A 25990-nucleotide genomic window follows, 5' to 3' on the forward strand; every position below is an offset into this window, starting at 1 on the left:
CTGGTTTGCTGTACTGCAGGCAGATTCTTTACCATCTGAGCCACCTCATCTTCCTAGAGAGATGCTCTTAAGAACACACACACACACACACACACAAATAAGGAGAAGTATAACAGGCAACTAAGTAGCGGAAATGGACTGAGGTTTGATTTCAGCCTACCATGTGTGAGCTTGAATGGAGGCAGTCCAAGGCAGCTTTTGAGAACATGAGCTGGGCTGCCTTTCTGAGCACATTTGAATCCTGATTCTGCTACTGGCTTCCTGTGCAGTTCTGAAAAATTCATCTTTCCTGAGCTATTTTGTGAATTAAATGAGGTAGTGTACTTAAAGCACTAAGAATGGTGCCAGGGGTATAAATTATTGCTGAAGTGATATCTTAAAATTTCTATTCTGGGTTAATCCCTTACCTTCTCTGAAAATGTGAGTCCTTATCTGTAAGTAAGTTGTATATAGTCATTCTTATTTCACAGAGTATTTGAGCTATGAAACATGAAAGGAAGAAGCACATTATTAATACATCATTAGGAAATTAATGTATCTTTTTGCCCTATATATTTAATTAGATCTTCACAAGCACCCAGTGAGAATAACTGTAATTTATTGTCCTTATTTCCTGATGAGAATACTGAGATTCCATAACAAATCCAAAGTCCTTTGGTCAGCACTGAGATCTATGACCCTGAGCCTTTGACCATGTACTGCCCAGAGCAAGAATGCAGGAGACCCTGGTTTGATCCCTGGGTCGGGAAGATCCCCTGCAGAAGGGACTGGCTACCCACTCCAGTATTCTTTCCTGGAGAATCCCATGGACAGAGAGAGGAACCTGTTGGGCTACAGTCCATGGGGTCACAAATAGTCGAACACGGCTGAGAAACTAACACTTTCACTTTCACACAGAGCAAGAAAGAACTGCCAAGGAGACCTTCAAACAGAAGGTGTCTCATAGTCTTATCTTATCTAGTCCCACCTGTGTTTTGAAATTGCTGCTGCTGCTAAGTCACTTCAGTCGTGTCCGACTCTGTGCGACCCCACAGACGGCAGCCCACCAGGCTCCCCCATCCCTGGGATTCTCCAGGCAAGAACACTGGAGTGGGTTGCCATTTCCTTCTCCAATGCATGAAAGTGAAAAGTGAAAGTGAAGCCGCTCAGTCATGTCCGACTCTTAGCAACCCGATGGACTGCAGCCTACCAAGCTCCTCCCATGGGATTTTCCAGGCAAGAGTGCTGGAGTGGGTTGCCGTCGCCTTCTCCCTGAGAAGGTGGTTATTCTCTAATTTAGTTGGAGTAAGGTAAACAATGGCTCCTTTGTTCTGAAACTTCCTGTATAGCTAGGGCTTTGAAGCGTTCTACATGCAACACACAGGCACTCCGCTGAACTTGAGGCTCTACTTGAAGATCCCAAATATTCTGAAAAGTGTGCTCTCCGTTTCCTTCAAACTCTGATTCTCTTAGAACCACTCTCTCTCTCTCACTCTCAAGCTTTCTGATCTGGGCTGTTTCCACATAGTGTTGACCTTGTGGATTTTGCTCCAAATAACTAGACGCTTTCCGCCCTCAAGCTAGCCCACGTTTGATTTCTCACGCACAGATTCACTGTCTTCCTCCTCTTTGTGCCATGTCCCCTGGTTCACTAGCCATTTCCAGCTGTAGCTTATCTGTACCAGGCTTGTGTTATTTCCTGTGAGTCAACCATCTTATGATGGGAGAACTGACCCTCTTAAATCTCCATATTCAACATGAATATTTAGCTTTTCTTTTGTCTACAAGAGAATCACACCTATGCTTGATGCAAGGAACTCAAGAAAGACGAGGACTGATGACTTGCCCCTCCACAAAGGATGTTCTAGATAGATGATACAATGAGAGGTTCATTACCATCTCTATTCCCAACACTCCTCCCTTCCCTTCCTTGTTTCCTAATCTACCCTTGTCTGGCTCTGATTTAATACTTTAAAACTACTTGTCAAATATTTGGCATTACAGGAAGTTCCATATCTATTAATCCCACATCTAACTACTAAGTCCAATACATTTGTGAGAAAAATATTACTCAAAATTTTAAAATTACCTTAATTTAAATTCCACCTTCTAAACCTTAAGCCTTTGAGACTTCCCTGGTGGTTCAGTGGCTCAGACTCCCTGCCCCCAATGCAAAGGGCCCTGGTTCCATCTCTGGTCAGCGAATTAGATCCCGCAACTAAAGATTCTGAGTGCTGCAATTTAACACCCAGGGCAGCCAAATAAATAAATCAATGACGTCCTTTTTTAAAAAAATAAAATAAACCTCAAGCCCTGGGGTACAGTATATACAATGTATTTTCTGTAGCATTTTGGTTCAGGAAAGCATGTCTAAAAATTGCCTCATGCAGGATTTAGTGAAACCCAGATGGTGAGTCAGTGTTTTGTGCGTGAAATCATCCAGGTTCAACAACTGCTTTCCTCTGCTTGCTACTTCCTGCCCAAACAAATGGACCTCAGATATTCTCAGGGGACAGTCAACCCCTGAAGGCAACATTCCCAGATGGCAATTTCCTTTTTTCTTCTTCAGACTTTCAAATTCCTCTGGACATCATTCTGTATCCTCAGTTAGAATTTAGGAACTTTGGGCACACTTCTCTTAGACATCCAAGTTTGGCAACTCAGGCTCTGGATTTTCTGCCATTCTTCCTGTAATTACCCGTCTCCACTAGCCACTCTGGCTTCGTGTTTTGGTTCAGAGGTGAATCAAGGAAGCAGCCCCTCTCCACTCACCATGTACACTGCGGGATCCATGGGTGGGCTTGATGCTTTTCCTGAACCGGAACCCTAGGGCTCCTATGGCAGTTCTGGAAAAATACTGTTGTCTTGGTCCCTGGATGAGTTAAAGATTTAAGGTTGTTCCCTGTGTTTCTTCCCCTTCTGTGACCCTAGTGGTAACACTACAGATTTCCATGAACTGACTCACAATGTTTCTCTTAGTATTCAGGGGGACCTGCCTCTATTCTCAGAATAACATCTTCATCCCTTCTTAAGCAGCACATATGTTCGTGCTGAAAAGAGCAGCAGAAAGCTGCAAGCCCTTGTATCTGACATGGAACGGGAATTTGGAGCTTAGATACTATGAGCCAAGTCTGAGCAAACTATTAGGCAATGATGCCAGGCCAGTTTGGGGTTGACATCATATAGCATGGGAGATCAAAATCAGAAGAGATACAAGCACAGACTTGTTTTTAATTCAGTTCTTGAGGACAGAGTCTCAGCCATCTAGGTGCTATTCATGAAAACAGGAAAAATACATGAGAGAAACGGGGGAGCTAGGGACAGACTGGAGTTTGAGAGTCTTTTGATACTGACAGCAGTGATTTGAACCAGATTTGCTCTTTTCATATGCAAATACACTGTCTTCTGTACAGCTGGCATCTTCCTTGCTCCAGAGCACAATCAAAGAGCATTTCTCAAGAGCACATTGTTCCAGGCAGAGGTTACTCTTTTCTTTCTCTACGGATTCTTCAGTAATACTTAAATTAAGAACTAGAATTGAGTGGTTAGTTTATTTTAGTATAATATTCCCAGCTGTAGAAGTGAATTTCATCTTCTTGGCCATTTTTTAGTTCAAGCTAATATGTTTTTATTTAATGCACAGATACATATATAGTGGTGTATTTTTATGTTGTTCTCTTACAGGGAAAAAGTAACAAATTTGATTTCAGGATCTATTTCTCAACAATCTGAATCTGGCTTTTGTTAAATATACAAGTGAGCCCGTTGTAACATAATTTAGAAGCTACACTCAAATCTCAGTGTAGCAAGAATTCTGAGGCAAAACTTCTATAACAAAACCTCTGCAATTCCCTCATGCAAATTATTACCTGTATCCCTCAGCAACTCTGTTATCTGCTTCCTCTCTGCAGCGTTAGTCTCATCGTTTCCTCAAGCTTTATTTGGATTCTACTGTCAAAGTGTCGGTCGTCTTAAAATTCTTGTTACAAAGCTAAATCACCAATGAACAAAGGACCAGACAGAGCAGAATGATGTCATTAACAAACAATTAACTCAGGCTACTGAGCTATGGGTAAAAAATAAATAACAACTAACGAGTCTTCATGATCTACAAATCTGACTGATTAGTCAAAAATGTGGATACGGAACTAATGGAATCATGAAGTGTCAATAGGCATATTATTGTCCTGGACCCCAGCTAACACAAGCAAATTTAAGCCCAATGCCACCTGCTCCGTAAGAAGTGTACCATAAATTGTGTTTTCTGCCGCCCACCCTCATCTTCTCTGCATGCTTCCTTTATTGTCTTAGTTACGAAAAACCTTAAAATTTGTATTATATTAGCATTTTGTTTTCTTTTTTTGGTTGCACTGCTTGGCTAGTGGGATCTTAGTTCATGACTAGGGTTCAAACCATGCCCCCTGCGGTGGGAGTACTGAGTCCTAACCACTGGACAGCCAAGGAATTCCCTGTATGAGCATTTCATTGATGTAGTATAGGGGCGAAAATTCTAGGATTATTTCAGTATGTCTAAGGAATCCTTTCATGAGGATGCCTTTATTTATTAGTTTATTTATTTATTTAGTTTGTGTGTGTGTGTGTGTATTGATTCCTTGGATTGATTTCTTATCTTTCAACCTTAAACACTGAGCTGCTTTTTTGCCCTCTAATTTTCTAGAAACCTAGTATTAATATTGTTAGTTCAAGTTACGTGGGTATAATTATCCTCCCTGGAAAGTGAGATCCTAATTTTCGATTAGAAACATTAATATTTTGAACTCAGTATCTTAAAAGACAAAGGCAAAGAAAACGAAGGGGGGGGGGTGGGAGAAAGAAAAATACATCCAAATTTTCTGATCTAATAGTCCAATTTTTACACAGTCCTTTGATTTTCCCAACAAATATTTCTTATGTAGGTAGGTATGCATAGTTCACATACTCTTTAGAGAAGTGTGTGTAAATTAAAATCTCCCACACTGCAGTTAAGGGCAAAAGTGCACATTTTTGTTTTACTTCTATGAAGACTTAAAAAAAATGCTTTCTTAACAGAAGGGAGATGCTGTAGTTTGTTAAGAGAGATATATTTCTGACCCCAGTAGTTCCAAGCCTAATAAATATACAAGCGATGATTTTGATAACCTCATCTTTCAGAGTGATGAGAGAAACATAGGTTAGTAAAGACATCATCTGGAACAGAAGAGAAGAGAGCACACAGCAGACATTTGAGAAAGTGGAAGAGAACACAAATAAGAAAAACAATACCAAATGAGAAAAGTTACAAAGTAGGCTCTATCAGTTGAAAATAAACTAAAATGAACAGTGAGGGCAAGATGTGGTGCTAGGCTCAATGAATTAGAGACTCTTCAAGATTCTACAGGAAATAACAGAATTAACACAGAAGAATATTATTAATGAGCATAAATCAGCTTAGCATGATATAGAGCCATGTTTTTCTAGGAGTAGCCTTAAAAACATATTCGTAAGTGAAGAGTATGTTCCCAACACATGTTCCTGGTATGGATATTAGTATGAGCTGGCCTTCTGTGATGGCTCAGCAGTGAAGAATCCACCTGCAATGCAGCAGAGACAAGAGATGCGGGTTCAATCCCTGGGTCTGGAAGATCCTCTGGAGGAGGAAATGGCAACCCACTCCAATATTCTTGCCTGGGAACTCCCAGGGACAGAGCAGCCTGGCGAGCTACAGTGCATGGGGGCCACAAAGAGTTGGACACGGCTGAGCGACACACTCAGCACTATACTTTCTGCCATCTTACAGCAGACAATTGATTATCATAGAATGCAGTGACCAGGGAACAAGGCAGTGTTGTCTTCTGAATCCACTCAGGAGATCTGAACTACAGAGGCTGACATCCTAGTCTTCAGAAAATTGTTGTCTTAAAATTCCTGAGAGGAAGGAAGAATAAAGAACAGAAATGCAGAAGAAACTAAGAACAGGAAAGCATATTGTACTGGCTAAGTAATTAGAGGGGCTATTAAGCTTTTAAAATGTTACAGATATCTCTTAATGTATGATGCAAATTCATTTAATCTAGAGGGGCTCACTGGCTTGGAATGGTAACTGTGAAACCATGGAAAGAAGTCCAGTGATTTACTGGACTGGACACATATCCCAAAGTGGCATATCAGTTGATAGATAAATGGTATTTAATTTTCTGGACTACAAGGAACAAGGATATATATATGTGACATTTTTGAGAAAGCTGACCAAACTCTAAGAATTTGAGAAGTAAATAGAACACTGCCTTCTTGGCAGCAAGAGGCCACAGCCTTAGGGAAATGACCGATTCTCTGCAGAATGGGAAAATACAAATAGTGCTGTTGATGAAACCTGGAGCTAGATGGTTATTTCCCTAGATCCCTGTTTGGATAAGGCCACTTTTCTCTTCAAGATGCCCCCTATCCTCTGTACCCTGGTTTTGTTTTGTTTGTTTGTTTGTTTGGTCCCTTGAGGGACGAGGGACAAAACAAAGGATCTCTTCCTCTTTCCCTGTGAAGAGTCAGGGGAGGGAGGCAGTGTATAAGAAATGAGCTTTCATCAGAGAAGAAGATTTGTTTCCATCAGGCTCTATTCGGTTTGAGCTGTACCATTTATTTTTAATTGCAAGGAAAAGAAGCTTTATAAGCATTCAGTCTTCCTTTCTTGATGAAGGAATACACAGAACAGAGGAGCAGGTCTTCCCATGACCCCTTGGGACATCTCAGTTATTAAGACAATGCCTCCCTGTGGACCAGCTGTCTCTAAGTAAAGGGACACTAACCTCCCAGACAAATCCATGCTTAGAGAATGAGTTTACCATTTACATGTAGTACCTTTGAGGGCAGCCAGAAAATAAATAAAAATGTTCTGCTTTTTTTGGCTTCTCATTTGGAAGTGCCTCATCAGAGGGGAAATGAACAAGTATAAATGCACATCTGGTTTCACAGAAGGCAACATAGTCATGGTAACTATGGTTTCTGAAAATAACAGATGATCCAGAAAGGAGTATACATTTTATTTTGTGTTTATGTGGAAACAAGAAGGTACCAAAATATCACAGATATGTGAAATAAATGTATTAACAAAAGAATAAGGTTATATCAAATCAGAACCAACTTGGAATATCTTGAGAATTTAATTACTATAAGAATACTGAATAGATACAATCCATTTTTGTGTCAGTGTATAACTTTATTCATATTAATCTTGGTAGCTTGGCTGGTAGAGAATCCATCTGCAGTGCAGGAGACCGTGGTTCGATTCCTGGGTCAGGAAGATCTGCTGGAGAAGGGATAGTTTACCCACTCCAGTATTCTTAGGCTTCCCTGGTGGCTCAGCTGGTAAACAATCCCACCTGCAATGTGGGAGACCTGGGTTTGACCCCTGGGTTGGGAAGATCCCCTGGAGAAGGGAACGGCTACCCACTCCAGTATTCTGGCTTGGAAATTCCATGGACTGTACAATCCATGGGATCACAAAGAGTCTATATTCATATTAATCTTAATTAAAAAGGACCTATTATGTGCCTAGCATTCTACATATATTACATCATATAATCTTTACAACAACTCTTTGAAATCTGTCCTTTGACTTCTGTTTTACAGTTTAGACAATAGAGGCTGAAAGAGAGTAATTTATCCAAAGTCACATAATTCCTTAGGCCAGATCCTGGTTCAAATACAATTTTATCCTGAGTTAAAAACAAACAAACAAAAAAATGTCTTCATTCTCTATTTGCTCTCCTGTGTGGTTTCTCCTCGAAGCCTAAGCTTCCTTTGGCTAATTTAAGAACAGGATTGTAGAGTTGCGTGCATTCTTGTCAAAGCCCACTCCTCTGCTTGCGGCTGTTGCTTTTTTCTAGAGGGCAGAGGATAAACTCTGCTTGATGCTTAACATTGCTTAACATCTGCTTAACACTGAATAGCAAGAAGAGAGATGAAATGGAATGGGGCAAGAACAATGACCTGACTTCACAGAAGAAAGTTCTTAGGGGAAAGAGACAGTTGCTTGGAGTTGACCTTGAACTGGCACTGCCCCAGTGGCTCAGGCCATTGCCCTTGTGAAAGCCTGTGGCAGGCACCTCTGATTACCCAGCGCAAGTCTGAGGACAGCTAGGATTTGGCCAGTGCTGCTGAATTCAAAGGCACCTGAACTGACAATTGTGTTCTACTTCAGATGGATAATTTCTGGGACTGAGTTCTCTGAGACAAGAGTCAGGAGACATTTTTCAGCTTCTAGCCCGTGTTGGCTAGAACGGATATAGTGACTCAGAAGACTTGACTTGATTTAAAAATGATGACTGAATGAAACAAAGTGGATATTTTATAAAGATACATACACACAAACAAACAAACAGTATTTGGGGATGGACAGACTATTACTCCATCAAGAACCCAGAAACCCTTGCCCTTTAGCTTCAGGATTCTTGGATAGTAGAGAAATCATAGGAGCTAACAGATGATCTGAACTTTCTCTCTAAGAATCTGAGCAGTAGCTTAAGCATGTAGACTGGGGTTGGCAACTTCTGGTCCTTAGGCCAAATTTAGTCTCAGATCTATGGTTTTAACTTACACAGTGACTGGAATTTCAAGCTTTGGACAAATCCTCAAATGAAGCCACAGTGGGCTTTTATTTCTTCAGGCAATGAATTTGGATGGAGGGCCCGGCTTTTGACACAGCATAGGTTTCCTGTTGCTTGTTGCCTAGCCCTCTGCAGAGAAACTGAAGCGCCCTTTGTTTTTGTCACTACACCTCTACTGAGGATTCCCTTCCAGCAGAGTGAGAGCTGTCTGGGCCCTGCACAAATCTGAGCTGGAGACGTCTGTGAGCGTCTCACCCACCAGCACTGACGGTGTGAAGTGCAGCCTCACGTTGCCAGTCTCTATAGCCAAATTTATAGGAAAAATAGTCGCTTGTAGTTCTTCTATTTATGTTTTTTCTAAAGAAAAGTTTAAAAGGGCAATTTCTTTTTTAAAAAAAATCATTGCTTTCATATTATTTTTCCTCCCTTTACTTTAAAAAATAAAACAGTTAATTCAGTGGACACAAGCACATTTGAATCCCAAACTATCAACATCTTGTATATTTTAAACATTTTGGACTCTGAGAATGCTTTTAAATAGTCTAGACCAAAGCAAAGCCAGTAAAAAGGTAGAAATAAAAGTAAAAATCTAAGGAATGAATGATGGCAGAGAGGTATTTACTTGTTGCTACGCTTTGGTTCAAGAATTCTTATGTAAAACAAAATGAATGAAGTAAAACTCCAGAGTGTTCTTTGAGTCCTGTGAATTGAGGAAGGCCATTTATGCCGGTCACTCCCTCCTAGAGTAGAGTTTTGTGTGGGTAATGGGTAGTATGCTAAGTGTGGCTGGAAAACTAATATGACATTTTTTGATTTTTAAAACCAGATTTTGCAGGCTTCTTTAGTGGATACTGAAAAGTTACTAGGCAGATTATTCTTTACAGTGATCCAATGAGTAACACCTCCATGAAGCAATTCAACTGCTCATCATTTATCACCCTGCCAGTGGGACAGTTTCAGCATGTATAGCTCCATAGCGTGTATGAGTTTCACTTTGTGAACTGCAGTGACTCATGTACTGGTTTGGTACTCACAAAGAAATATTGGACCCAGTGAGAGCTTTTAAGGAGTGGTCTGTAACTGAGTCAATAAAAACCACTTTACAGAAGAATAAAATACTAAGTATTGGCAAATATTGGTATTGATATTTGTAAATGTTAGAATAATGATATTAGTAAACTTCATTTCATATAGAAAAGTCCATTCATAAAAGGGACCTAATTTATTCCTTACCTCCACCCCAATAAATAGATGAAGAAACTGAGCCTCTACGATTTTGTGACTTAATGGCATATAAGTAGAAAATGAGGAATTTGGGAATAGAGCTCTGGAATTCTAACTGATCTCAGGGCCTTTCCCTGGTATCTTGCCTCATAAGATTAGGGAACAGTAAAATCTCTGGTCTGTTGGGAAGGAAAAGATATGAGCAGTCAGGATGGGACTTTTAGTTGTTTTCTAGACCATATTTTAGATTTAAAATATAAAGAAATACAAAGTGTCATTAAGATTATTTTCACTTCATCAGTATTGGGGTCAGACAATTGGGTTTGATAATTCTGTCAAATTGGTTTTGACAGAACATTTGGGTTTAATGGAGATTGTCTTTGTTTTTCTTTAAGAGTCTGTCTGAGAGGTTCTCTGATAAAATTGAGAACAGTCTGTCACTTCTGAGAACTAACCACATCCCACAGTCAAGTCTGATAAAAAATAAGAAAAGAAGTTAACTTATTTTGAGCAAATGTGATAAGTCCATAAGGTAGAGATGAAGCTACCAGCAGGACATGGACAAAATGCATGTGTTTGGAACAAACTGGCTCCAGCTTCAAAATCTATGGACAGATATATGACAGTATCAGTGAATGAAGAGAGAGCTGTACATGGTGAGCAGAAAGCCAGGAGAATGAGTGATAAACATTCATTAGGCAAGTAGAGGAAATGATCAAAATAACCACCAAAGAACAGTAAAGTCTAAATCTATCTTTTTTTTTTTTTTTCTTCCGGTGATATGTTGACATTATTGAAACCTTGCATCAGTCTTTTCTGAAACTAGATCTCTTGGGTTAGACAATAAAGAATTATGGCAGTCACTCTCCCAAAAAGAGGTCCCATTGTGAGAGAAAGGAATTCACTATGCCAGGAAAAGAAATGGAACTGTTGGGGTATGATGTAAGAAAACTACGAGAGAGTTCTAATGTTGTCAATGTGAGTGCTTAATGTTTCCAAGCCTCCAATTGTTAGTACGTAAAACTTAAATAATAATTCAAAGCATCAATTTGAGAAATAGATAATTGGCAAAAAGACTCAAAACTAGTGATGGCTAAATAAACTGTGGCTACTATTTTTCCACACATGCTTTCCTCAGCTTCCTTGTATGGTTAGAGGCATTTAGTTTAAATAAGGAAAAAAATATAACAGAAATACCGTGCAGGATTTAAAGGATCTTATAGTTTATCAAGAAGTTAAGAAGTTAAAATAATTTGCCCAGCATTGCTTAGCTAGTAGAACTAGCTGAAAACCAGCTATTTCATTCCAAAACTCCTGCTTTTTCCCTCTGTCCCATCTGCTTCTGTAAATGAGCTAATTTATAAGCAAAGAAAAGGTGATAATTACATTTATAATTTGCTTTGCTTTCAAGTTTAAGCCCTAGTACCTCTGGCCTAGTGGATGAAGGTCTTGTGTACTGCTGAAAAATAATAATGTATTTTAAATACTTGTGTCCTTCCCTCTTTTTTTCTTGCAAAGGTCAGAGGTGTGAGGTGTGGATAGTATAGAGCTCAGCACACACTCCCCATGAATCCAGGACTGGAGGTTACTTCTCAGTCCCAACCCCAGTGTCAGCCTGCTCCCAGCCACCAGCTCAGCCTAATTTGAACCTTCTCGTCTAGTGAAGGGGTGGTTCAGATGGTAAAGAATCTGCCTGCAATTGGGGGGGAGTCAGGGTTGGATCCCTAGGCAGGGAAGATCCCCTAGAGAAGGGAATGGCTACCCACCCCAGTGTTCTCGCCTGGAAAGTTCCTTGGACAGAGGAGCCTGGGGGGCTAAGGTCTGTGAGGTGGCAAAGAGTCCAACAGGACTGAGTGACTAACACTTTCTCTAGAGGGGACACTTCGCATGATACTTCATGATCCAAATGCAGGTAGTAAAATTACTATTTCAAAGCCAGGAAGCGAAACACCTGAGGAGATAATGGATTTGCTGAAAAGGAATATGTTTTGGATTTTTCTTCCCCAAATTGTGGGAATGATATGTGGGTGGAGAAAATATTCAAGTAAATATGGTATGGTGAGGAGCCTCTGTAATATGAGCCTGGTATCTCAAGGGAAAGGTCTTACTGGGTCTGTGGCCCCCGGGCAAGAATTAACCCATCCTTTTTCCACGTTTCTGCCTCCCAGGCTTGGCTAGAATCTGGACAGAGGAGCTGTTAACCCCTCTTCTTCCTCTTCTGCCCTGTGCCTTAGGCTTGTGTGCAGCTGAAAGGCAACCACCCGGCCCTGAATTTAGGACTGTAAGAGTGAACAGATAGTGCCTAGATAGGTAAATACCAAGTGTGCCTTCTGACTAGTGAACTAATCCAGCCAGTGTCAATAAGGAGCAGCGTCAAGTTTCCCGGATGTGGCCCCAGTGCATTTACTTAGTCTAAGGGTGTGAGTTAAAGTCGGGGTTTAATGACTAATTAAAGTCACTCAAAGTCCCTGAACGGTGTGTGCACAGTCACACAGGAGAGTGAGGCTCCCGGGGCAGTGGAGACTCGCAAGAGCTGCGAGTGTGGCCAGTGGAAATGAATTCTCAGTTCAGCTCCGCAGCACGTGACTTCCTATTTCTGTAAGGTACTTCCAAGGGACTTCCTCTAAAATCTGCCCAGAACTCCCAGAAGATTTCATTCAGCGCCGACGATAAGGTTCCTTCCAACCCGGGACAGAAGTTTTCCCTGAGACACGGTATTAGTTTCTTTTCTCTTTCTGCTTTGCCATCGGCAGCATGCAAGGATCTCGTGGCTCCTGTCCGTGATCGGAAGCTGAATACACTGGTCCAGATCTCAGTAATCCACCCCGCGGAGCAGGGTCTGACAAGATACTCCAGCACCGAAATTGTCGAGGTGAGCGTGCTGTGTGCCTGCTTTACTCTCACTATCTCCAGGTCGCTGTCTGGATTTGAGCAAACAGCTGAATTACCTTAGACAGCTGTGCTGAGTTACTGTCCTTGGTCATTTAGGAAGGCATACCTGAGCTTACTAAGCATGTATTTGTAACTGACCAGGGTAAACAAATGGGGAAAGAATTTGCCCTTTAAAAAATTTTTTATACAAAACCTTATTTTTCTTTAGTAAGTAAAAGGAAAATCCCCACTTTGAATCTTTGAATAGAGTACTAAGTAGAGAAAAAAACTATATATAAAATTTTAATTAAATGGAATGAGTGTATCTTTGCAGGGAAAAAAGAAAGCTGAAAATTACCTAGAGACGTTTAAAACTGTTTTTGCCCTTCTCATTTTTTTCTGTTTCCTTCAGACTGTCTGTGGAAACTTCATATTCTCTGCCTTTCATGTGTGTCTGTTTATTTAAAGTATGGTCTTTTTCAAAGAAGGGTAGAAGATTAATTGGAGACACTGTAATGTTTCTAGGCAAAAGGTGTAAATATTACTCATCCGATGAGAGATTTCCTATTTACATTTATTGTTGCTTATATAATGTTCAAAATGTGTTGGGAGGAAACTTGTTATTGTGTTGGATCAGATTCAAAAGAGGAAGTGTTTCCCTTTTGATTATTTTGTTCTCATCACACATATTTCACAGCCTTACTGAATGAGGGCTACTTAGTCTCTGGCATTAAAGAAAGTGTCCTCCGAACTCCAAGCTTCACTTTTCTTAGGCTTGAGAGTCCTGTCTATTTTGAAGGTGGAGTTTCTCTGCAGGAGTTTAAGTCATCTACTCCAGACCAGGCTTGCTAACTGCCGTTGGTGGAATAGATGATTCAGACAAAACTCCACACATTTCACCAATGGGAGTGACACAGATCTTACCTGTAGCCCTGAGTCTGTCCTTGGGAAACTTTAGATTCCAATGCTGGTATCATTTGTAGTTGTAACATTATTGTTAAAGTTGTGGTTGACTAAGCAAAAATAATCTTATTCATTCGAAGACAACCAAAACTGGAAAATTGTTCATTTATATGAAAACTATTTTCAAGCATTATCCCAACTTGATTATTTTTAAAATATTGTCAAGATTAAAATAAATGATGTATTTTGACACATTGATTTGAATATATATATAGCTGTTGTTGATTGTTTCATTCACTGTGTGTTTTGCACAGCATCTAACACGGTGCCAAGCAAAAAGCAGTATTAGTTAAATAAAAGGAAGGAAGAATGAATGAATAAATGAATAACTTCAGCTTCCAGAAACTTCCATAAACAACTGGTTTACAGAACTCTAGCAAACATCTCCATGATATTCAGCACTGTGCATATTTAAATATAGATGCAAAATTTAATGTTGGATGTCAGCTCTCTAAAAATGAATTCTGAGGCATGGAAATACTCTGTGCACTGCATCCTGAGATAGTAATTTCATTGCCCCAAATCCATCATATTTAGTTTCTTTCATTAGTTTTCAAATCAGTCTAAGGAAAAAAAAAATACAGCTGAACATCTAAAAACAAATGAGTGCTATCAGAGTGTGGCTTTCAGTTGAATCATTACAGAAAGGAAATAAATGGACAGCGTAAGATTAGCAAGTGGTTGAGAAAAGAGCTTCATTTTAATTTGATCAGTCAATATCTCAGGTTATTTGCATAAGTCATAGGTTATATCCATGAAATGTATGCTAAATGTAATGACAGCTGACCCTAACAATGGTTCTGCATGTAATGAAAATACATTGTTTTTCAAGATTCTTAGCAGCTCTGACAAGGATGCAAGGCATTTACTATCTACAACCCTATCAGTACTTTGGGGCCCTGGGCCATGTTGTTGCCCATGGGCATTCTTTGGCAATTCAGATCTCTCTTCTAATAGAATCATTTCCTAGAAAAACAAACAGACCCAGACACTCTCTGCATTCTCATGTGTCACCACAGGCTGCCAACTGCAGTTGCTGCCTTACTGAATCAAAGTTGTCTGCTTATGCTGTTACAGGGAACAAGAGACCCACTGTTCTTGACTGGTGTCACGTTCCCATCTGAGTATCCCATCTATGAGGAGACCAAAATAAAGCTAACAGTCTATGATGTCAAGGATAAGTCTCATGACACCGTAAGTACTTGAACTTAATTTCTTTCTTTGGGAAAAAGGCTTTTCCAAACCGTCGGATTTGTGATGTAACTGGCATTTTTCAAAGAGGTGCTTTGTGCTGTGTTTATGCTTGTCTTATGTTTATGGTTTGCTGGAATTTTTTTTTTTTTTTTTTAATTCTTTTGGCTTCCTGCCACACTGGCAATTCATTAGGAGCAAAAGCTTTCAGAACAGTTTTTTCTTCTTTTTCAGGGAGGCTGGCTTGATGTGTTAGTTTATATTTTGTTGTTGCTGCTTTAAGTGTTGTTGAAGAAGTAACATTGCGGGCAGAAAGCAAATGGAAGACATTAAATAATACATCAAAACTTTCTAATATTGCCGTTATTCTAAAATGAGATTGATAGCGTTCTGCTATCACAATTTATTCTTTTACGTGTAACCCTAGCTCCCTCTGTTCTTCTGATGTTGTTCGTGGCACCAAAGCAAACAGAGGAGGAAGTAACTGTCAGCACTAGGCAGAACTGGCCTCCTTACAGGAAGGTCATGTCAGGTCCTAATGGTCTTTTGTTCTAGGTTCCTTAGTTTTTCTACAGAGCCTGAATTTTCCTCCTCTTGAATCAGTGGGTTCAAGCGAGACCATTAGGTACCCAAGCACTGTCACCGGAGGCCACTCTGAAAATTTCAGGACAGGAGAGAATGCTATCGGTAGGTATTAGGAAGGGGATGGTTTAACGAGAGCCCTCTTCTTTAAATCTTTCCTATGAGAATGAGTGTTTATCTGTTTTCAAGACTTGGAAGTAGGGAGCTGTGGGAGTATTGATGACCCACAATGAAATGTAAGTCAGGAAACACTTTGAAGGCAGGTAGACCAGTAGGTTCTGGGAGAATTCTGCTTGAAGTTGAGAGGTGCTGCTGGGCTTGGAGAGTCACTCATAACTGGTTGAGGGGAAGTGCAGCTTTCATTTCTGCCCTCACTAGGCATTTCTGTCTTGCTCATGAGTCTTTCTTTCCTTTTCATTCTTTACCACAAAATATATAGCATAGGTGGATGGCGGGGATATCTAATAGAGAAAAACATTCTGTCTTGAAGGCCTATCTACTCATCTTAGACCTAGGAAAGTTCATGTCTTTAAATATGCAGAAGAAATGCTCGATGAAATGCACAGCACGTGCGTGGTAGAGAAACAGTGATGGCGGTCAGATAGAGTTGTCAAGGCAGACTGTCTGGCTTCTGTTCTGCTCACTAGCTTTGTGACTCTGGGAGAGTTGATCCTCATTTCTCTTTACCTGGGGAAGCAGTGTTGTAGAGATTAAATAAGTTAATATATGTAAAATATGTAGAAGAACGGCTACAGAGCAGTAATTGCAAGCTTAATTGCTGTAGTTATTGTTTTGGCTGCTGTCTCGTGTTTCTCATAAATGGTAAAAATCAAATAAAGGAATATTAACCACAGTTTTATTCCATTTATTAACTGTGTTTTTCTAAGTAATCCTACATTTATTATTTCTGATCAAAAGGGAAAGATAATATATTAAGAGACAAACATTGGGGTTAAAGCTGGCAACTAAAAAGGTTTTGCTTTGAAGTTTTGTTCTTTTCTTTTCCCTTTCTATGCCCTATCCTTGATTTTTGAAGTGACATGGAAAAGGAATAGACTGTGATTGGGAGAGCTGGGCCAAAGATTATGCACAAAGCCTACAGCATGACTTTTTTTTTTTTTTGTCTTTTGCCAAGGAGAGAGGGAAATGGGGGAACAAAAGCATAAAATTGGGGAAAAGGGGGATATGGTTCAAATGCAAAGTAGGAAGAGGTGGCACAATTGTGCAGAGAAGTAATGAGCAGGGAAGTGATCAGGGTGATGGGAAAGTAAAGCAGAAACTCTGGGATTTTATGTTTTTTTTCTGAGCACATGATCAGATTCAGTGCTCCCAAAGTCCCAAGGTGTAGACAGGGTGAAGAATATGGAAGGATCAGAGGTATAGAAACACTATGCTACAGAGATGAAACTGTTGAGCTCTTGGGTTGGTTAAGTCCTTAGGAACAGCAGAGTTAGAAATATTAAATACCAAAGATGTTTCTATCCCCTTCAATCTGCCTCATTTAAAATGTTATATATGTTAATGCTCTAGGGATAGATAATTAGCTTACTCATTAAGTATGCTTTTTGGGGGGCTTTTATTCTGGAAACCTATTAATTAGAGTCTTTTAAAGATTTTCTTCCTTGATCTAGAGGTGTTATCACATAAAAGTATTGAATGAACTGGAATCCCTGCTGTGAAATAAGACTTGTGAAATTTGAACATACTTAAGAAATGCAACCAGCTTTCATTTATGAAATGCTGTTAATTAAAGCATACCTTCTTCCTTAAAATAACTAACAATTAGTTCTAGTGATGGAAGTGTAAATAGAAACACAGTCCATTAATATGCTAATAGTCTTCATGTATGTGTAGTCTTTATCCTGGCACCTTTCTTCCTTTTTTTTTTAAATTGGAGTATAGTGGTAAAACCCACCTGCCAATGCAGGAGACATAAGAGATGCTGGTTTGATCCCTGGGTCAGGAAGATCTCCTGGAGGAGGGCACGACAACCCACTCCAGTATTCTTGCCTGGAAAATTACATGGATCGAGGAGCCTGGCAGGCTACCATCCATAGGGTTGCAAAGAGTTGGATGTGATTGAAGTGACTTAGAATGCACGCATAGTTGATACAAAATGTTGTTAGTTTCTATTGGACAACAAAGTGAATCTGTTTTATATATATATATATATATATATATATATATATATATATCTCCACTCTTTTAGTTTATTTTCTTTCCCCGTATAGGCCATTACAGAGTATTGAGTAGAGTTCTTGTGTTGTACAGTAGGTCTTTATTATCTATTTTATACACAGTAGTGTATATATGTCAATCTCAATTTCCCAGTTTATCCCTCCATCCCTCTCCTCCATAACTTAAGTTTATTTTCTGCCTCTGTGTCTCTACTTCTGTTTTGTAAAAAAAAATTCATTTGTACCATTTTTTTAAGATTCTGCATATAAATGATATCATATGATATTTGTCTTTCTTTGTCTGCATTCACTCAGTATGATAGCGTCTAGGTCCATCCATGTTGCTGCAGATGACATTCTTTCATCTTTTTAATAGCTGGGGCCCTTTTTCTTATTTTAGTTTCTGTTGTTGTTCTCTTGTTTTTTTCGTTACGGAAGTGGATACAGAATTGGAGAAGGTAGCAAGTGAATTTAAAGTACAGTTTAGATTAGGGGCACTTACAACCCTAAATATTTTAAGATCATAGTACTTTAAAGGGTTATGAAATGAGATTATGAATGTTTATGTATTTTGGAAAATCAACAAATAATGTGCATGTATTTAAAAATTGGTTTAAATAGTTTATTCCAGTAAACCACTCATTGTATTAGGACAGGACAATGAGATATTCTTTACTTGCTGAATATCAATTAAGTGAGTCAGCTGACTAAAATTCCTTGTCTTTTTCTATTGAATTCATTATTGCTTGGAATTAACCAGGCAAGTAGATTTGTTACTGTACAATCTCATGTGTGTTTACATACATATTACTATTAGAAGTTTTTAAAGAGATAATGATATTTTATCTGTGCCCTTGATGTGGCTATTATCCTAACAAGACCAAGTAGTTATTAATTATAACTACTTGGTCTTGTTAGGTTCTTTGAACATAACATTATCTTTCATAATAACTTCAGCAGAAATGCAATCAGTCATTGTAAAGAATGAGAAGAGTCTGTTGATTCATAATGACTCTTGTTTTCTTCTACCACATCCTTCATCCTTCCCATTCACAGCAATCAGTCTCCTTCTGCAGCAGATGGATGGATAATGCTTGGCAGGTAGGGGGGCAGGGAAGGGGGGACATGGGTTCATTATTAGAATTAGAGTTACCTTTTTGATATTTGCCTAACCGTTAGGAAATTATCTAGGGCTTCCTTGGTGGTTTAGCAGTTAAAAAAAAGAAAAAAAATCTGCCTGTCAGTGCAGGAGACATGGGTTTAATCCCTGGGTTGGGAAGACCCCCTGGAGAAGAAAATGGCAACCCACTCCAGGAGTCTTGCCTGGGAAATCCTGTAGACAGAGGAGCCTGGTGGGCTACAGTCCATGGGGTCCCAAAAGAATCAGACACGATTTAGCCACTAACACTCTTAAAAGTTGAAATTGAAGCCCATGGCTAAAGTATGAGAGCCTAAGTTCTAACAGTGAAGTTGATGTCTTCTGGATATATATGGTTGTATGCTCTATTTTAGCAGTCTGCAAACTGAAATAAGACAGACAAAAGTGTTTTTAGCACATCATTTACAGTGTTCAGCCATAGGGAATCAAGCTGGGAATCTGGGTCTTTCATATGTTACAGCAAAACTCAGGAAGGAGAAATTTATGAATGAAAAGAATATCACCATTAACCTTTTCTCTCTTTCCCCTTTCTCCCAAGCAACACAGTGTTTTGGAAAGTTTTGAACAAAGTTCTTTTAATACCCAGCTGAGGACCTCCATCTTTCTATAAACACCTGATTAGGTCACAAAACTGTTTTTGTCCATGGTAGAAATTTAAACTGCTAATGTATTTTGCAGGAGGCTCCAATGACTTCACTCCTTTTGCTCTAGAGTTACTAAATGTTTGCTGTCTCTCTCGATTGCTAGATGTTTAGCTTGTAGAACAGAGTCCCATGTTCAATAGACACTGAACACATCTCAGGTGAGGACATGTGTCCTAAGACTTTTTTTATTGCCTTTCACTGACAACTCCCTATTTGTACCTTTCAAAAAAATATTGACCTTATCTAGATTGGGTATTCATTTATTGTATTTTGTGTGTTATATGTACAGATAAGTTTAGTTCAAGTACACTTCCCTAGACAGAATTATCCAGGTCAGTTTTTATGTTTTTCAATGGAAAATAAAACCATTTTCTATTTAATATACTTTGACTTGGCTTGATTTTCTCCATTGGCTTCTTACAAGTTTTGTGGCTAACTGTACTTATTGAGATAAAGTTTGTGACTGTCCTTCTCTACCTGGAAGATGGTACACTGGGTAAGAAAAATAGGAATTAATATTATTGATCACTAAGTATATACCAAGTGCTATGTTTAGTTTTTAGCTTCTTCCTTAAGCTCCATAAAACTTCTTTGAGGGAAGTATCATTATGTCCATTTTAGAAGTGAAGAAATTGGGATTCTGAAAATATAATAGGTCAAGTCAAAGACGTAGATGATTCCATGCTACACTATGGAACATACATAGTTGATAGGATTTCTTCCATTTTTCACTCCCACAATATGATATTTCTTACTTCACCTGATAACTTTAGAAGCATTCTTCATTTTGGAGCCTAAAATTTGATTGGGAAATAGTCAGTATTCAAATACAGGATTAAAAACTTATATCCAAACATTTTAAGCACTCTAAGTACGTATAACTAACTGCAGATGTCTGGAAAACTTTTAATGGAGTGACAAGCTACTGTTCATGAAAAAAAAAAAAATGGCTCTATTGCTTGTTTGGAAAGGCCTAGATTTGTGTCTCAGCTTTCGCTTTCGTCACCCTAGCCTTGTTCTTTCCTTCCATGTGTGCCGTGTGGGCTTCTCAACCTCTTCATTCACTCAGCCTTGGCCTTTTGGAATACTCACCTTTATGTCTTGTGTTTTTTAGTGATTTAAAATAATTATTAATTAATCTACTTTGGGCTATGTTGGGTCTTATTTGTGGCACCCAGGCTCAGTATTTGCAGCACAGAGACTTAATTGCCCCGTGGCATGTGGGATCTTCGCTCCCTGACCAGAGATTGAACCTGCACCCCCTGCTTTGGAAAGGCAGATTCTTCATCACTGGACCACCAGGGACGTCCTTCCCCTTTAAGTTTGGCAAAGTTCACAAGAGGTGTTACCTATTCCTTATGAAAGTAAGAGTTCCAACATGTTGCTGTCATTGCTGCTGCTGCTGCTGCTAAGTCGCTTCAGTCGTGTCCGACTCTGTGTGACCCCATAGACAGCAGCCCACCAGGCTCCCCCGTCCCTGGGATTCTCCAGGCAAGAATGCTGGAGTGGGTTTGCCATTTCCTTCTCCAATGCACGAAAGTGAAAAGTGAAAGTGAAGTCGCTCAGTCGTGTCCGACTCTTAGCGACCCCATGGGCTGCAGCCCACCAAGCTCCTCCATCCATGGGATTTTCCAGACAAGAGTACTGGTGTGGGTTCCCATCATTAATAAATAATTTCTCTCCCTTTCTGCCTGTTGATAAGTGGTTTATATTTACAAAGAGCATATTTATGTTTCACTGAAGTATAATTTACACATAATAAAATGGACAGACCTTAAGCATTCAGTTCGGTGAATTTGGCAATGCGCATGACCATATGGCCTTTACTCAAGGCAAGATGCAAAACTCATTCCGCCAGCTTCCCTTGTGTCCTTCTGCAGTTAGTTACCACCTCCTCCCTCATCCTGAGGCAATCCCTTTCCCAAATCTACCCACATAGATTTGTTGTGCTTATTAAAATGTTTGTGAATGAAATCACATAGTATGTGGTCTCTTGTATCCGGTGTTTTTTGTTCAGCATGTTTCTGTGATTCATTCGTGTTCCTCGGTGACTTGATAACTGAATGATATTCTATTGTAGTGATATGCCACAGTTTATTTATTCATTCTCATATTGATAGACATTTATTTGCTTCCAGCTTTTTAATAACAATGATGATGAACATTTGGGTGCAAGTATTTGCATGAAATTGGGCTTTTATTTTTAGAGGTAAATACTGAGGAGCAGAATAGTTATATTATGGGTCAGGTACATGTTTAACTTTTCTAGAAACTACTACTTTTCAGAATTATTTGCAATTTTATTCTCCTACTCTTAGTAATGCATGAGAGTTCTAGTTACTCTACTAACAATGGTACTGTCAAGAATGAAGTGGTAGCTCATTGTGGCCTTAATTTTCATTTTCCTGATGACTAATTATGCTGAGCACCTTTTCCTGTGCTTATTGGCCTCTCATCTTTTTTTAAAAAAGCACAAAGTTTCGGTTGTCTTTTGCCTATGTAAAAAAAAAAGATTGGTTTTCTTTTTATTGTTGATTTTTTAAAATTCTTCATATTTTGTGGATACAGGTGTTTTTGTTGAATATGTGTTACAGTTTTTTTGTTAGTCTTTGTCCTGCCTAATAATTTCCTTGATGTATTTTTAAATACATCAAGAAAAGTAAATACATCAAGAAATTTAAAATCCTGATTAAGTCTGCTTTTTCAATATTTTTATTTACAGTAAGTGTCCTGCCCTAAGAAATCTCCCTAACGTCAGGCCAGGAGACTATTCTCTAGTGTTTTCCTCCAAAATATTTTATAGTTCTAGTCTTTACATTTATAATAGGTTTAAGCTTCATCTCAAATTATTTTTTTGTTATAAATAGGAATAAGGTAAGGATTAAAATTATTTTCTCCTATGTAGATACCTAGTAATTTCAGCATTTAGTTGGTGCCTTGACTGGAAAGTCAGTGTCTACTAATACATGTGGGTCTGTTCCTGGCTGCTCTGTTCTGTTCCATTGATCTATTTGTCTACTGTATGCCAATGTCATGATTATTGGTGCTTCATAGTAAGTCCTGAAATCTGGTAATTTAAATTCTTTATCATTACAGCTTGTTGTTTTTAATTGAGGTTATTGTTTTTGTCAATTCAAAAGCCTTTTATCTTTCCATGTAAATTTTATTACAGCTTGTCAGTTACATTAAAACACCTTTTGAGATTTTGATTTGAATTGTATTGAATATATAGATCAGTTTGGAGAAATGGAAAAGTGTTAGTCACTCAGTCATGTTCAACTCTTTGTGACCCCATGGACTGTAGCCTGCCAGGCTTCACTGTCCGTAGGATTCTCCTGGCAAAAATACTGGAGTGGGTTGCCATTTCCTTCTCCGGGGATCTTCCCAACCCAGGGATTGAACCCAGGTCTCCTGCATTACAGGTGGATTCTTTACAGTCTGAGCCAACAAGGAAGTGGGGGAGAAATGGACGTCTTAAAAATATTGAGTCTATTGATCTATAACTATGGTATGGATATCATTCCATTTATTTAGGACTTTAAACTTTTATCAGCAATACATTTGTGCTCAGTACACAAGACATAATATTTTTAGACTTATTTCTAGGTTTATGACTTTTATGATAAAATGATACAAGGTATCATTTTAAAAGTGTAGTTTTAATTGTCATTTGCTAATAGGTAGAGATATAATCATTCCTATATATTGACTTTGTATCCAAGGCTGCAGCCTTGTGAAATGGACATATTCTAAAGGATTTTTTTCATGGAGTCTATAGAGTTTCGTAAAACACACAGTCATGTTATCTGTGAATAATGAAAGATCGGTGTTTCCCTTTCCAGTCATTGTGCATTTTATCTTTGTTGCGCTAACTAGTTAAGACGAGGTGGTAACAGTGGAAATCCTGGTTTTGTTCCCAGACTTAAGGGGAAAGTGTTTAATCAGTCACCGTTAAGTATGATATTGTCATAAACTGTTAGTCGCTCACTTGTGTCTGATTCTTCACCACCCTATGGACTGGAGTACTCCAGCCTCCCCTGTCCATTGAATTCTGCAGGCAAGAATACTCGAGTGGGTAGCCATTCCCTTCTCCAGGGGATCTTCCTGACCCAGGGATCGCACCTGCATCTCCTGCACTGCAGGGGGATTGTTCATTGTCTCAGCCGCCAGGAAATTTGTTTCCAAACTTAAGGGGAAAGTGCTTAATAAATCACCAGTAACTGTGATCTTAACTGTAGTTTACTCACGGATGTCTTTCTGTCAGATTGTGGAATTTCTCTTCTATCAATAATTTTCTGTGCGCTTTATCATGAATGTATCGGATTGAGTCAATTGTGTTTTTTTTTCCCCCTTGGTGTGTGTTTTGAGATGCTGAAATGTTTTTCTTATTCTGTTAGTGTAGTGAAATACTTAATTTTTGTATGTTAAACCAATCTTAGATTCCTGGAGCAATTTTTTTTTTTTTTTGTTTAATTCACTGTTCTATTTCTTTGCCAAGCTTCATTCTAATACGTAGGGGAATCCACCGTTGCCTTGAAGAAAGCTCTGTGCAGTTTAGCACTGAATCTCTCTCTTTTTTCTTTTTAAAGATTTTTTGATGTGGGCCATTTAAAAAATCCTTATTGAATTTGTTACAGTATTCCTTCTGTCTTATGTTTTGGCTCTTGGGCTGCGAGACGTGTTGGATCTTAGCTCCCTGACCAGGAATTGAACCTACATCCCCTGCGTTGGAAGGCAAAGTCTTAATCTCTGGACCACCAGGGAAGTCCCTCTCTCTGCTCTCTTTCCTCAGTCCTTCGTTGGACTACCCTCCTGCATTATATGTCCCATGGAAAAAAGTAGGTGGATGGGTGAGACTCAGGCTGTGGCTAGGGCTCTTAGGGATTCCGATTTCTCATACCAGATCACATGGGCTCATTAAAAGTTCATGACAAGTTCAACTGGTTTCTATGGAAGAACTTATTTTTCCTACTGCTCAGCTATCGGTGACACCAGCCCTGGACGTGACTTTCTCTATGAAAGGTCCCTCATCATCTGGATTTCATTTCATTTTGGTTTATTTATATCCTCCTTATTTTCTGTTGCATTTAATAAAAGCTCTGATTTAGTGACTTATCTAACTTCTTCTCAGTGTAGCAATGGGAGTGACCATCTTGCAACTTTTTGCATCTTAACCAGAAGCAGAAGTGCTGCTTCTTTAACTTCTTCCCATCCGCATTGAGGCTGCTGTCTGTATATCTGCATACCTACCTCTGTCTTTAATTTCCTCTTCTCTGTAGTTTACATACCAAGTGGATTCCATTCTGTGCTGCTCTTTACATTGTTTTTCCTTTTCTCAAATATTCCAGTTCTTTCTTTGTGCCACTGTCCTCTGCATGGGCATGGTACTTGTTCTGTATCATCTGTTCAGAGATTTTGGGTTTTTTAAAAAAATTCTGACAATAGAAAAAAGGATATTCATCAATACCTCTTCACTTTCCAGAAGAAAATGTTGTTTGCATGGAGAAGCCTGACCCTTTAACAATAAAATAAGAAAATGAATTTATTCATGAAACAAACTTCTTACAAAGTTTTGGCCTTCCATAGAAGGATGACTGCTTGACTGTGAAATAGCCACATCCTTATTTTATGGAGGCCAGCAAAACTGTAGTCTCAGTATTTTCACCATTGGCTGTCTTCAGATGTGTGAGTTATGGAAACATTGTTGAACGCAGCCTAAAAAAGAAAATAAAAACCAAAACTGGGATTAATTTGCTTTTTTTCCAGTTGAAGTAGAAATGGTTAGTTAAGGCTTTTTCCCATTTTCTTTCCCAAGTCAGGCAACTATATTCATGCTGATCACAAAGCATAATCCACCCTGTGTTCCCTAAAGGAATGCTGAGATTAGTGGAGTAGTAATCCTTATGAGATTTAGAGAGTTCTTCCAAGTTTAGAAGTAGGGTCAAAAATTTGAGCAAAGTATTTGAAGAGGTGGCCCTCAGAAAAATAAATCCATATGACCAAGAAACATAAAAAAGTATTCTGTTGTCCTGTACACAAAATCAAAGGAGCAGTATGATCATCAGTCTTTGCTTATAAACCAGCAAAAAATTTAAAGACCATTGTTGGAAGGGTGTGGGAACAGTGCCCTTTCTACAGTGTTAATTGAATACAAAATTTTACAACCTAAAAAAAAAATCTGCCAGCATCTATGCAAATGAAAAGTTAATGTCCACTTTGATTTAACAGTTTTACTCTTAGCTCTAAACCTTAGAGATACAAAACTACCAGTACTTAAGGATATATGGAGAAGAATGTTTGAACATTGCTGATAATAGTGAAAAATAAGAGAGAAAGTGTGAATAAATTCTGGTGTGCCCAAACTAGGCATATTATGAAGCCTTAGGGGAAAAAATGATTAGTTACTTAGATCTCTAAAAGCAGACTAGGAAGGAGATCCATGAGGCATTGCATACTTGGGAAAAGCAAGATGCAGAAAATGGTGTGTAATAGAATTCCATTTTTTGAAAATGAATAATAGAAAATGCCTTTATATATGTATATATATTGTGTTTATAGTTAAGCAATATATAACTGTAAATGAATGTCATGAGTATATAGAGAAATATAAGAGGATAAGAG

General features: G+C 38.8%; 1 protein-coding gene across 1 annotated transcript in view; it reads left to right on the forward strand.

Moving 5' to 3' along the window:
- INPP4B (inositol polyphosphate-4-phosphatase type II B) overlaps positions 1–25990 on the forward strand; it is a 723258-nt gene that overhangs the window by 313490 nt on the left and 383778 nt on the right. The window contains exons 5-6 of the mRNA XM_052654320.1: positions 12536–12654; positions 14694–14810. Of these exons, the coding sequence (XP_052510280.1) occupies positions 12536–12654; positions 14694–14810 (236 nt within the window). The remainder of the gene's footprint in view (positions 1–12535; positions 12655–14693; positions 14811–25990) is intronic.

The sequence above is a fragment of the Budorcas taxicolor genome, chromosome 17 (genome assembly GCF_023091745.1).
Source record: "Budorcas taxicolor isolate Tak-1 chromosome 17, Takin1.1, whole genome shotgun sequence".
NCBI classification, from domain to species: Eukaryota; Metazoa; Chordata; class Mammalia; order Artiodactyla; family Bovidae; genus Budorcas; species Budorcas taxicolor.